This window comes from Littorina saxatilis, linkage group LG14 (assembly GCF_037325665.1).
Source record: "Littorina saxatilis isolate snail1 linkage group LG14, US_GU_Lsax_2.0, whole genome shotgun sequence".
Classification (NCBI taxonomy): domain Eukaryota; kingdom Metazoa; phylum Mollusca; class Gastropoda; order Littorinimorpha; family Littorinidae; genus Littorina; species Littorina saxatilis.
In genome coordinates this window covers 24,937,104-24,951,866 of record NC_090258.1, presented here as the reverse complement: position 1 = coordinate 24,951,866, position 14,763 = coordinate 24,937,104, and the positions used below count along the sequence as shown (strand labels likewise).

The window sequence follows — 14,763 nt, the reverse complement described above, 5'->3', positions numbered from 1 at the left end:
AAAGATAAGTTGTCAACCAACCTGCAGATAGTCTTCAGTACAAGAGCCGTCCGAATCGGGACCTTCCAGCTGGAAAGCACTGAAGCTTACAGCCATGGAGTAACCGGGGTTGTTCCACCCGAAATGATACACACACGACAGATTATTCGGGTAGTTGTCCGGATAGTTTGGAGACTGCAGGGTACTGGCGTTTAAAGAGTACACGTACGTTTCACAAACTGCAAAGACAATCATCATCATCATCATCATCATCATCATCATCATCATCATCATCATCATCATCATCATCATCATCATCATCATCATCATCATCATCATCATCCATCATCAATCATCATCATCAATCATTATCATCATCATCATCAATAATCATCATCATCATCAATCATCTTTATCATCATCAATCGTCATCATCAATCATCATCATCCCCTCCAAGTCACAAAAGCAGTTTAGATAAATGACTGTGTCGATGCATTATAGATTTGAATATGAAGTACGAGGACAAGAGAAATGAGAAGTTTCATGTTTATTGAACAACTCTTGTATACCAATCGATATAGTCACTCGTTTATACAACACACACACACACACACACACACACACACACACACACGCGCGCGCGCGCGCACGCACGCACGCTCGCACACACACACACACGCACACACGCACACACATACATGTTTGTCTGGCTGACTGGTTTCTTCATTTTATACCCTGAATTATCTTTGATATTAGGCTACCCCAAAAATCAAAAGCCGTGGAACAGTTTCCTCCTCCACTTCCCAATTTACAATAAAACAATATTACATTCATTTGTACATACCCGTGTACCAGCGCATGTTGAAGCCAGCGGCCGTGTTCTCCACGTCTGATGTAAATCTCACCAAGGCTTGATTGCCACTGCTCTGGTGGTATTTTGGGAAGCCGCTACCACCGCAGAGTGAGGCAATTGTGTAGGAATCAAAGGGGTTGTTTCCGTTCCAAATCTGGCACGAGGAAACACAAATGACTCAAAATAAAGTCTCGACTACTGACTGAATCAGTGGAGATATCCACAGCATTGGAACTCTTCATTCAAGCTAGGTTAATGATATACGATACTGACACATACAAAGCCTGGCGGTGAACATACAATTAATTTTCTACTGCTGATACGTTGAATTCACCGAGACAAACTTCGTTCTCGAAATCCTTTGTCACTGCCTCGGGAGACATGCAGAAGAAGTAACAGAATTTGTTAGTGACACTACTCACGTTATGGCCTTTGTTTGGCTTCTGATGTCAAAGATTTTACTTAAAAAAAGAGGATCAAAAAGAGTCGACTTGTGTGTTGTTTTGAATCGATATCTTACCTTCTTCTCGTGTGAGTGATCTTGTAATTCCCTGAAGGAATGTTCAAGCGTTCAAAGAATCTTAGATATCACATTACTCGTACAAATCAAAAATGTACGGCTTAGCTGCTATCTCCGCAGAGTGGAATTTTGTGATGGTTTGTGTTAAAACATATCCGTGACGGACCGCGTATAGTCGTTCCAACCGAGAATCGCGCACTGCAGGGCCACGTATATTAAAGGCACAGTAAGCCTCCCGTAAACCATCACAGATACTGTCAGTACAAACAGTACAAACACCCTTCCATTTGAACGCTCACCGAACGGGAACATCCTAGGTGCCCTACGTAAAGAGCGAGCAATTTTCAAAGAATTAATTTTTCGTATTGTCTCCATCGCAATCGGACCGTGGTGCGTTTTGGCACTAGACCTAACTTTTAAAATCTAAATGATATATTGACAGCTTGTTACACAAACATTCTTAAATCATAAAAGAATTCTTTTTTCATCAAGACAAGATCAGTACAATTCGAAGTTTTGAAAGTTTGAAAAACAAAAAACCCGGAAGCAGGGTCACGCAAGGTCGTGGTTCTCGTAGCAGACGACGGTTTATGCCTATCGCCAGTTCCTCTGAACAGTCAAAAGCCATCGCTAGAGTTCTTGTGAACCACATCCGTTTGTTTCGTGCATAGTCAGAGGTAAATAATAACGTGCTATTGCAGATAAGCTCACAGCGAGCCGCATTCAAATTACAAACTGACGACTGCATTGTGAAAAAGGGAAACTGGATCACACGGGTTCACGATGGCTCAGGGGTAAGATAAACCACGCAAAAATAAATTATGTTCTCAAGCGGTGAGTGTTTAAATGAAAGGGTGCTTGTACCGCGTGTAAAAGCCTGACAGTATTTGTGATGGTTTACGGGAGGCTTACTGTGCCTTTAATGTCGTTTCACACAAATAGTGGTCTAAGGTAAAAAAAAACACACACACAAAAAAACCACCTCGTGTTTAGTTCGAAGTACGGATATTAAGAGTTACTTCCCATGCTTAGTACTTCCGTTTGCCAAAGTTTGATCAGAATTCAGAGTGGTTTTGCGCAATCTGTTGACGAAAACAATTTATCGAAAGCAACCTTTGAAGACATTTCATGGCTGCAGACTCGGTCTGGCGGGAAAATAAGGGAGAGGCAGAGCCAGTCACAATAGTGTTCTTTGTCTACGTACAATTAATTTACCAACACAAAACAAACAAAAACCGTCTACTTTCCACAGCAAGGAGCCAGGCTTTAGAGTTTGTAGCAAGCGTCCGAGTGAGAGAATAGACGTTGTTCGGAAATAACTCAGGAATTGTAAGCGGTGTGGAAGAGTAAGAGCCCCTTTTACTGACCCAACTACGGGCGCAGTGGCGTGGTGGTAAGACGTCGGCCTCCTAATCGGGAGGTCGTGAGTTCGAATCCCGGTCGCTGCCGCCTGGTGGGTTAAGAGTGGAGATTTTTCCGATCTCCCAGGTCAACTTATGTGCAGACCTGCTAGTGGCTTATCCCCCCGGTACACGCAAGCACAAGACCAAGTGCGCACAGAAAAGATACTGTAATCTATATCAGAGTTCGGTGGGTTATAGAAACACGAAAATACCCAGCATGCCTCCATCGAAATCGGCGTATGGCTGCCTGAATGGCGGGGTAAAAACGGTCATACACGTAAAGATCCACTCGTGCTAAAAACATGAGTCAACGTGGGGATCTAAGCCCATGAACGAGGAAGAAGAAGAAGAAGAAGAAGAACAACAACAACTGACCCATTTGTCAACAAACAAAGTATCTAGCTTCTGGCCGGCTTTACTCTGTCATCGCGAAGACAAATTAAGTCTGATGTGTAGTTGATACAGCGAACGCAATGATACCCTTTTCTCTCAAAAATATACTCATCGGAGTTCACGATGCATTGCGGCAATAATTGCTAGCCCGCAGTGATCACTAACAACGTGTTTTGACCGAGGCCACGTGAGTTTAAGAAAACACACATGCTTAGTGATCACTGCCAGTGATTGGGAAGCAGGCAGCGGCGAAGCGTGGCTCCGATGTGCATATTTTTAAAAGAAAAGGGTATCATATTGCGCGCACACTGCATAACATACACGTCAGAGTTGGTTGTTCGTTGCGATGCTGGCCAATACCAGGCGTGTTGCTAGTGGCTAGTTGAAACGCTTTGGTCAATAAAAGGGGCTCTTACTGTGCCACACCGCTTAGAAAAACTGACATTTATTTCTGAAAATGTCTATTCTCTTGTTCCATAATTATGTAAAAGCCTGTACGTGTCTGTGGTGGTTTAGTCGATCGTTCACACGGGAAGAATTCTCTTCAATAACCTGCACAACTTACCACCAGACCGTCCGCCGAACAGCGGTAGGAATTGTACGGAAAGCTATATTCGATCTCAAACCGAATTGTGAAGGCTGGGTTGACAGTGATGAGCCACTGACACTCCGTCAAACTGTCGTAGTTGTTGGGATAGTTGGGGGACGTGATGATCCCTTCCCGTCCTGTCTGGTTGCCACCACAGTCTCTGTTTACTGCAGGGATAAGAAGTAAGTTGTGAATGATCATCATCATAATCATCTAGACGACGACTTAAACTACTGTATTATATAACAGTATCTTAAAACGTCACTCCGAGTGTTACTGTTAATGTGTACGAGGTTGTTTATGATTGATACCTAAGATAACCCGTTATCTTGTTGTTAATTGAAAAAACCCGTCTACAGTTAACAAGGTAGGAGAAGTAATTAAGTATGCGATAACTGACATTTAGAACTGACTTTCAATAGACGAGTTCCAGAGATAACTGTTGGGTTTGCATGGAATTTGAAAGAGTGGTTTCTCTTTGAAACATTGAGGCACGCTTCCCATTGTCCATCTACTGTTGTCATTACAGAACATTTGGTATAAAGCATTGAACCCTACAGACACGCCAGTCTTACTCTGAGAAGCGTTGGCCGTGGAATACCGAGCAGACAATTCGACACGGGCGTAACCAGCGTTTTCTTGCAGGGTTAGCACCACCAGTAAGTTGTTAGATGTTGAAATCATCAGGCCTGTCGAGGAGTAGCTTCCCCGACAAAGGCTGCAAAAGAACAACGCCACAAACGTCTTCATAGATCAATATGTGGGAGGGGGAGGGGAGGGGGGGTCTGGGTTCCGGAAGCCTCTCCCTTAACCAGCAAATGTACATGTTTTCTAAAAGAGATATCCAAAAACACCACATTCAAATGCTAAATGTCAGCCAGTTCTGGTATCTCTGCATCATTCTGGAAGCCAATCCCTCTCATACACTAGGTCAGGCCCTGGTTTGTGACCGTTATTGCCAAATTATGAATGTATTTTAAAACTGTTTCCAGCTTTGCTGATGTTGCTGTATATATTACATTCGCTGTGTAAACGTGCTTTTGATTTGTAAGCTTTGGTGCTTGCCTTAATTCTTAATAATACGATGAGTACACGCCGTTTTGTTTTGTTTTAAAACTTTAAACAAGTGTGGCTTTCGAAATATCCTTTTTCTCTCCTTATGATGAAATAATGTGATTCTCACAATTCTGTTTTCGTTGTCCCCGTTTTACCATAACACTAAGACAACTTAAACAAGAAATTCCTCCGAGGTAGGAAAAACACCCCCGTTGGTCAAAGGGAAATAACCATTCTCACTGCCACCAACTGAGAAGGTTATTTCCCTTTGACCATTAATATGTGCCTCTATAAGTCCTTGTAGAATCTTAATCCACCAATAACTCCCTAACCGTGTGTTTGACTGGTCCCCATTTTTGTAAGGACTGTCTCAGGAATGTATAGAACCTGTTCACCAAGTTTGGTGACGATCGGTCCGTTCATTCTTGAGATCTATACTGAAAGGCATAAATTCTGCAAATAGTGCATTGAACGATTTTGCTCTCAAACGAAAATCAGATTGAACCTGTAATTTGTAGTTGACATCTTGAGTGTCGGAGCAAATGTTTCACGCTGTCAGCGTGCGCTTTGCAGTATTGCTGATCCAGCCACAGCCCACTGTGCTAATAAAGACAATGGGCTGAACGGGAGACAATAACGTAAAAAAGATAGTGTATGGCCCTATAAAATGCAACTGGCTGTTTGGCTGTATCAGATATCGCAATCATGCCACGACTTGATGAAGGAGAGAGACAGCAAGCGATTGGGATGCTTAGAGCTGGCCAAAGCATTGAACGTGATGAACACTGAACGTTTTCCGAAATCATTGCGCTTGGACTCAGTCACTTTTTTTGAAAAATTTTCATTTCATGATGTTCTATTCAAAATCAATAAAGCGAACGTTTATAAACACTAAAATGGCCAATAAATAAAATATTCAAACATTGAAAACATTCACCACTGAGTTGATTTTTTGTGATTTTTTAAAGTTCAGTTTGCGGAATGTATGCCTCTTGGTATATATGCGAACACAAACACACACCCAAACAAACAAACACATCGAGCGAAACCTATACACACCCCTATACCGGGGGTGTAAAAATAAACTTGTGCAAATTTTCAGTTGTATGATCAGTAGCCATTTTGAAATGGTGGACAGGTTGCTATTTGTTTGTTTGGCATCTAGGCAGTTTGTCTTTTAAAAACAGGTTACCCGCTAGTAGAATGAAAAGTGTAGGTAATATGTTTTCAGTGTGAGCTACAGATGTCAGCATCCAGGCTATGCTATTTACTAAACTTACTTTCTGATCAGATGGTTTTCGTCTTCTTCCGCACCATCGTAGATCTTCAAGAAACTGGCGTTACACTGATTGACGTAGTCGTATGGGCGAAGATTATAGGTCTCTATTCCCAGTAGAATGACGGAGCCTTCCTCTGCGCTGATGTTCCAGACACACACACCGTTCCTCCTGAGGTTATTAGTGTGAGAGTCCTGGATTTCAAACTGGCCTTGAGGGTCAGTTAGATGTATCGGCCGACAGTCTGAAATTGTATACTTGTGTACAATGTGTTAGTGTCCTTCATTTGAAACTGGCTTTGAGGGCCAGTCAGATGTATCGGCCGACAGTCTGAAATTTTATGCATCAAAGTATCGCATGTTTACAAGTACAATTTTCTTTGTTTTTAACAGGAGCTTACTCAAAACTCAAATAATGATTTATTTAAAAAATATATCTCCCGTTGAAAGGACTGTAAAAACTCAAATAAAGATCTGTCACATCTTTACAACGGGAACATGACAACTGTAATAGAAAAAATCCAAAAACAAAGAGACTGCCAACGTTCCAAAATTCAGAATCAAAAAACAAGAAAGGTAAGCTAGGTTGTTAAAACGTTTGTTATTGACAAAACAATACATTCACAGATATTTCAATCATTCAATATCATTCATTCGCTCGGTTTCCTGACGAGTGGACGTAAACTGATAGAACTATCAAGATAAGTTTTGTGTGAATATTTCTGCCGTGTCCTGACAAAACCGAGTAAGTCTACTGACGCTACTTCCGAGAAAAAAACGACTTTTACTGTTTAATAAAATGTCTCAAAACACAAAGTGATGATTATCTAGATCAAACCACCGATATAATTACATAAATAGCATTAATTTACGTTTATAACCCGATTTTCATAATAATCTGATGGATGGTTTTGGTTTTGTTGGGCATTTTGTGGACTTACTTGGTTTTACCACTTTTCCCTCCAAAATCAGATTTAACAAAAAATGCGCAGATCTAAGCATGCGGACTTACTTGGTTTTACCAGAATATTTGGAAGAAGAAGCGTTGTCAAGAGAAATGACAAAACAGTGAAAATAACAATACGAATTTGCACAAGATGGAAAGAGAGAGAGAGAGAGAGAGAGAGAGAGAGAGAGAGAGAGAGAGAGAGAGAGAGAGAGAGAGAGAGAGAGGGGGGGGGGAGAGACTCGACAGGGAGTGAGAAAGAGTGAGAGAAAGGAGAGAGTGAGAGAGAGGAGAGAAAGCAGGGGGGGGGGGGGGGGGGGGGGAAGGGAGCTGGATGGAGAGAGAGAGAAATAAAGGGAGGGAGAGAGATGGAAAGAGGGGTGGAGAGAGGGAGAAAGAGAGGGAGCGGGGGGGGGGGGGGGGGTGAAGAGAGAGCTATGGAGGGAGAGATAAATGGGGAGGAAGAGAGAGATATAGGAATGGACCGAGGGAGAGAGATGGAGGGGGGAGGATGGATTGAGTGAGAGAGAAGGGGGAAGGGAGGCAGAGAGAGAAAGGAGGGAAGGAGGGAGGGAGAGGGGAAGGAAGAGAGAGAGAAAGAGAGGGAGGGAGAGACTTAGTGGGAGTGAGAGAGGAGTGAGAGAGGAGGGAGGGAGATAGGGAGGGAGGAAGAAGAGGGGGGGGAAAGGAAGTGTGGGAGGGATGGAGGTAGGAAGAGAGAGAAGGGAGGGGAGGGAGGGAGGGAGGGAGGGAGGGAGGGAAAGAGATAGTGGGATGGAGGGAGAGAGAGAGAGGAGGGAGGTAGTGAGAGAGGGGGAGGGAGATAAGGAGGGAGGAAGAGAGTAGGAGGGAGAGAGAGTGGGGGGACTGGAGGGAGAGAAAGAGAGTGGGATGGAGGGACAGAGGGGAGGGAGAGAAAAGTCGATTGTTGACGGGAGGGAGGAGGGAAGAGAGGGAGGAGGAGAGAGCGAAAGGGAAGGGGGAATAGAAAGAATGATGGAGGGAGGGAAATTTAGAGAGGGAGAGAGATAGCGAGAGAGGTAGGGAGGGATAGAAAGAGAGATGGAGCCGGGGAGGAAGGGAGGGAGAGAGGGAGACAAGGATCGTCAGGAGAATCATAATATTATAGAGAAGAAAAATGTTTGAAATAAAACGTCATAAGGTGACGTCATTAAGTCTTGCCTTATCGAATTACGTCATTTGTGTGTTCTAAACTTTAAATGACGTCATTTGTGAGTTCTAAACTTAAAATGACGTCTTTTCTGTATGAGTCGTCTGAAAGAATTTTGAAACTACCATTATACGAAAATTGGGTAAAACCCTTGGACTTACTTGGTTTTGTCAAAACATTCATGCACACTTAAAAAGTTGTTTTTGGTTGTGGACTTACCTGTTCATATCTGCTTATCTAAGCACTCTAAAAAGTAGAAATTAACACAAAAGATGCGCATTGATTTCTTCTTTTTGATGAACAAAAAATATCAATTTTGAAAAAAATGGACTTACTCGGTTTTGTCAGCACACGGCAGACTTGTTTGTCTGTTCACTTAAAAGACCGTTGGGTCGAAATATCTGTGAATGTATTGTTTTGTCAATAACAAACGTTCCTACAACCTACCTTTCCTGTTTTTTGATTCCTAATGCTAGAGATCATAACGTTAATTTGATTGTATTTGATTCGAAGGCAGTGCAATAGGAGGAGGTTCTGACACACACACAAATGCGGAGTGTGACATTGCTGTCGAATTTATTGCTAACGACAGGCAGGAAGGGAAATTTTCGCTTTTTTGTGTCTTTTGTTTTATTACAGCACACCATCAAATGGATTACCCCCCGCGGGTTAGGGGGAAGAATTTACCCGATGCTCCCCAGCATGTCGTAAGAGGCGACTAACGGATTCTGTTTCTCCTTTAACCCTTGTTAAATGTTTCTTATATAGAATATAGTAAATTTTTGTAAAGATTTTAGTCAAGCAGTATGTAAGAAATGTTAAGTCCTTTGTACTGGAAACTTGCATTCTCCCAGTAAGGTCATATATTGTACTACGTTGCAAGCCCCTGGAGCAAATTTTTGATTAGTGCTTTTGTGAACAAGAAGCACGTGGCTCTATCCCATCTCCCCCCTTTCCCCGTCGCGATATAACCTTCGTGGTTGAAAACGACGTTAAACACCAAATAAATAAAGAATTCAAATGAATTAAGAGAGTTTAATTCGGTCAAAATCGGCATACCATCTGATCCGTTTGTAGCAAAATACGAGATGCTGGCATACATGTAGTTGTAGGTAGAGTTGCCATCTGTGTAGAATTCGATCAGCATTTTGTTGGAGGTGGATTCCAGAAAGGTCTTTTGTTGGTATTCACAAAACCTGTTGAAACATTGGGATGAATACAACGCAAAGCGGCCCCTTTTATCGTGAAGAATAAGACTAAGAGCAATGTATATGGATCGTTATTAAAATTACTGTCCTAAATGGGGGTGGGAGGTGGGAGTGGGGGGTACCGGGTGGGGGTGGGGAGCGGCGGTTGTAACAGATACTTCAAGAAAGAAATATACAACCATCACGTTCCATCAAATCAAAAGTATGATTCATCTGTTGCGTGCCTGAAACAAAGACGGTATCTGTTTTCAAACCATTTAACTGTTTTCCTTCTCTATTTGTTTGCCAGTATGCTGATAATCGGCTGCTTGAAAGCCGCCATGTTGGGACCTATTTCTTTTTAAAGGCACAGTGCGCCTTCCGTAAACCATCACAGATATACTGTCAGGCTTTTACACACAGTGCGCCTCCCGTAAACCATCACAGATATACTGTCAGGCTTTACACACAGTGCGCCTCCCGTAAACCATCACAGATACTGTCAGGCTTTGACACACAGTGCGCCTCCCGTAAACCATCACAGATACTGTCAGGCTTTGACACACAGTAAGCCTCCCGTAAACCATCACAGATATACTGTCAGGCTTTGACACACAGTGCGCCTCCCGTAAACCATCACAGATATACTGTCAGGCTTTTACACACAGTGCGCCTCCCGTAAACCATCACAGATATACTGTCAGGCTTTTACACACAGTACAAACACCCTTTCATTTAAAGGCACAGTGCGCCTCCCGTAAACCATCACAGATATACTGTCAGGCTTTTACACACAGTACAAACACCCTTTCATTTAAAGGCACAGTGCGCCTCCCGTAAACCATCACAGATATACTGTCAGGCTTTTACACACAGTACAAACACCCTTTCATTTAAAGGCACAGTGCGCCTCCCGTAAACCATCACAGATATACTGTCAGGCTTTTACACACAGTACAAACACCCTTTCATTTAAAGGCACAGTGCGCCTCCCGTAAACCGTCACAGATATACTGTCAGGCTTTGACACACAGTGCGCCTCCCGTAAACCATCACAGATATACTGTCAGGCTTTGACACACAGTGCGCCTCCCGTAAACCATCACAGATATACTGTCAGGCTTTGACACACAGTGCGCCTCCCGTAAACCATCACAGATACTGTCAGGCTTTGACACACAGTGCGCCTCCCGTAAACCATCACAGATATACTGTCAGGCTTTGACACACAGTGCGCCTCCCGTAAACCATCACAGATACTGTCAGGCTTTGACACACAGTGCGCCTCCCGTAAACCATCACAGATATACTGTCAGGCTTTGACACACAGTGCGCCTCCCGTAAACCATCACAGATACTGTCAGGCTTTGACACACAGTGCGCCTCCCGTAAACCATCACAGATATACTGTCAGGCTTTGACACACAGTGCGCCTCCCGTAAACCATCACAGATACTGTCAGGCTTTGACACACAGTGCGCCTCCCGTAAACCATCACAGATATACTGTCAGGCTTTGACACACAGTGCGCCTCCCGTAAACCATCACAGATACTGTCAGGCTTTGACACACAGTGCGCCTCCCGTAAACCATCACAGATATACTGTCAGGCTTTGACACACAGTGCGCCTCCCGTAAACCATCACAGATACTGTCAGGCTTTGACACACAGTGCGCCTCCCGTAAACCATCACAGATACTGTCAGGCTTTGACACACAGTACGCCTCCCGTAAACCATCACAGATATACTGTCAGGCTTTGACACACAGTGCGCCTCCCGTAAACCATCACAGATATACTGTCAGGCTTTTACACACAGTGCGCCTCCCGTAAACCATCACAGATATACTGTCAGGCTTTTACACACAGTACAAACACCCTTTCATTTAAAGGCACAGTGCGCCTCCCGTAAACCATCACAGATATACTGTCAGGCTTTTACACACAGTACAAACACCCTTTCATTTAAAGGCACAGTGCGCCTCCCGTAAACCATCACAGATATACTGTCAGGCTTTTACACACAGTACAAACACCCTTTCATTTAAAGGCACAGTGCGCCTCCCGTAAACCATCACAGATATACTGTCAGGCTTTTACACACAGTACAAACACCCTTTCATTTAAAGGCACAGTGCGCCTCCCGTAAACCATCACAGATATACTGTCAGGCTTTGACACACAGTGCGCCTCCCGTAAACCATCACAGATATACTGTCAGGCTTTGACACACAGTGCGCCTCCCGTAAACCATCACAGATATACTGTCAGGCTTTGACACACAGTGCGCCTCCCGTAAACCATCACAGATATACTGTCAGGCTTTGACACACAGTGCGCCTCCCGTAAACCATCACAGATACTGTCAGGCTTTGACACACAGTGCGCCTCCCGTAAACCATCACAGATATACTGTCAGGCTTTGACACACAGTGCGCCTCCCGTAAACCATCACAGATACTGTCAGGCTTTGACACACAGTGCGCCTCCCGTAAACCATCACAGATACTGTCAGGCTTTGACACACAGTACGCCTCCCGTAAACCATCACAGATATACTGTCAGGCTTTGACACACAGTGCGCCTCCCGTAAACCATCACAGATATACTGTCAGGCTTTGACACACAGTGCGCCTCCCGTAAACCATCACAGATATACTGTCAGGCTTTGACACACAGTGCGCCTCCCGTAAACCATCACAGATATACTGTCAGGCTTTGACACACAGTGCGCCTCCCGTAAACTATCACAGATATACTGTCAGGCTTTGACACACAGTGCGCCTCCCGTAAACCATCACAGATACTGTCAGGCTTTGACACACAGTGCGCCTCCCGTAAACCATCACAGATATACTGTCAGGCTTTGACACACAGTGCGCCTCCCGTAAACCATCACAGATATACTGTCAGGCTTTTACACACAGTGCGCCTCCCGTAAACCATCACAGATATACTGTCAGGCTTTTATACACAGTACAAACATCCTTCCATTTGAACGCTCAACAAACGGGAACACGTTCAGGCAGCTTTTGGTACAGAATCAATGTGTAAGCGCTTTCTCGGCTGTAGGGTTTTGGCCAACCTATGGGTTACTAGTCTTGGTAAAAAAAATGCAATGCGTACAGTTTTATTCTGCGAGTTCCACAGACTCACTAAATATATTAGTTTTGCTTTGTGCGACTTATTAACAGTCCATGTCTTGGATCAGACGATGTAATTACATTCGAGCTTCATACGTTAAATCCATCAATAATCAATAATCAAGTCCAGAACAAATTTCAGATCAGAATCAGAATTTGGTCAAGAAAATTGAGTCATACTCTGTCAAATACGTCCCTTTAGATTTTGTTCTGTAAAATAACTAGTCGGTTGCGTGCCTTAAGCTATGTTTCCATATAGGAACGCGATGGCGGCACGACGGTGGCGGCGAGGTGGTGGCGGCAGCGGCAAAATCGATCGCAACAGTTGTAACGAAGAACGCGTGTTTTCATAATAAAATAAAATTGCTGCCACGCGGTATTCTCGACCAAAGTGGGCGTGGTCTAGTTCTTTTCATATATTCAAAGACCCCCAACAACCAGGTTTATAATCTATTTTGACTGTTTTTTCGTCAGATACATGTATTCCCTGAGCTGCACATCGTCCAGCAAGATTTTCTTCAAAGGTAGTTAAATGCACCAGGTTCGTTCCGCTTTTGGAGCATTTTGTTGTAATAACAGCGGGTTTTTCATTTGATTTTGCTTCTTTTTAATTTTATCACCAACATAAGTAGCTTCAAATATAGTTGACCTAAAATACAACATGTTTGTGTGAGGTTTTGACCGATTCATCATCAGAAGTCATGCCAAAAAGAAGAAAAATCCGCCTGCCGCGCCGCTTTTAGTGGAAACACAAATACTAAAATTCGCCTGCCGCGAGCCTTCTCGTCGCTGCCGCCGCTGCCGCCCCCGCCGCCGTCGCGTCGCTATATATATGGAAACATAGCTTTATTCCTTCAGTATCAATGTGGGTATTTCCTGTCTTTACTCACGTTTGCATGAGATTGTCTTCGGTTGGTGCATCACCGTCGTAGATTTTGACGAATTGTTGGCAGTCCTCGCTGTTATATATTTGTATATAGTCGATCATCAGTATGACGTAGTGACCGTCTTCCACAGTAATGTGGTATGTACACCCGCCTGCGATGTTCTCGCGGTTATTGGGGGAAAAATATATCTGGCCGCTTGGTCCTGTCCTCTGTGTGTCCTGACACTCTGAAGCACACAACAGCTTTAGTATATACACTGGCGGTCAGAACCCGTCTTCGTGCGGGTGTCAGCGGAGATCTAAAACATTTGTTCCAATAACCATCACATATGAGTTTTCTAGATTCATTAAGAATGACGAATAAAACGAACAAATGAAGGAACAACAAGACTTTGTGACCTATAAGAAGCTTTTGAAGACATGTGCTACCTGATCAGTCTAAGTGCTGTACAGCATTAATCAAATCCCTGCTAACATGGGTTTTATATTATGAGTAACCTCCCTAGAACCTTGATCCTTAAATAATAAACTTCATGTTCTCACTTCATTTTGGCAGTTGAGAACGGTTAATTACGCAAGACTTGACGTGTTGGTCATGCTTGCAAGAGCTATCTCCTTTGAAGTTCAAGAATATTTCATAAGTTTTTTGGACTAAAGCTGCAAATTTATGGAACTATAGTACAAACATGATTTGACACCAGGAAAAAAACACACACATATTTTGTATATATCACCTGAGACCCCCCCCCCTCAGATATGTCAAGAACCTTGATCCTTAAATGATAAATTGTATGTCGTCATTGTTTTGCGGCTGAGAACGGTTAATCATACGCACACAAGAATTCACATGTTGGTTGTGATACTGATAGCACCTTAAAGGCTGTTCTTAACCAGACGAACCTTTGGTTCGCGAACTAGGTTCGTGGGGTTCGGCGAACCTCAAGACTGGTTCGGCGAACTTGTCTTGGTTCTTAACCAGACGAACCTGAGTTTTCGAACTAGGTTTGGGAGGTTCGGCGAACTAGGTTCGGGGTTTGCAAGTCATGTCTTGGGAACCTTGAAGATCGGGCCGAACCTTTGACTCTTCTGCCAAGGAGGAAGAGAGAAAGGGAGAATGTACGTTCTGGCTCACTGATTCCGACAGACCCTAAATATTAACCCAAAATAGGCTTCTGGACTAAACTTTTACTAAAATGAAACATGCGACAAAATCAGAAAAATACTGCATAAATCCATACAAAAAAAATACAGTAAAGTAAGGTTGTTTTGAACCAATGCCGGGTCTGTCGGAATCAGTAACCCAGAATGTACATTCCCCATTTCTCTCATACAACATTCTTAAGCTCAATACGCTCTCTC

The 14,763-nt window shown here is 43.4% G+C and overlaps 1 protein-coding gene across 1 annotated transcript in view; it reads right to left on the bottom strand.

The window, feature by feature from the left end:
* The window catches only part of LOC138947407 (uncharacterized), an 83,527-nt gene that overhangs the window by 56,104 nt on the left and 12,660 nt on the right, over positions 1 to 14,763 (bottom strand). Inside the window, exons 7-13 of the mRNA XM_070318863.1 lie at positions 13,409 to 13,631; positions 9,247 to 9,383; positions 6,075 to 6,315; positions 4,314 to 4,456; positions 3,715 to 3,905; positions 825 to 987; positions 22 to 218 (exon numbers count right to left, since the gene is read on the bottom strand). Of these exons, the coding sequence (XP_070174964.1) occupies positions 22 to 218; positions 825 to 987; positions 3,715 to 3,905; positions 4,314 to 4,456; positions 6,075 to 6,315; positions 9,247 to 9,383; positions 13,409 to 13,631 (1,295 nt within the window). The remainder of the gene's footprint in view (positions 1 to 21; positions 219 to 824; positions 988 to 3,714; positions 3,906 to 4,313; positions 4,457 to 6,074; positions 6,316 to 9,246; positions 9,384 to 13,408; positions 13,632 to 14,763) is intronic.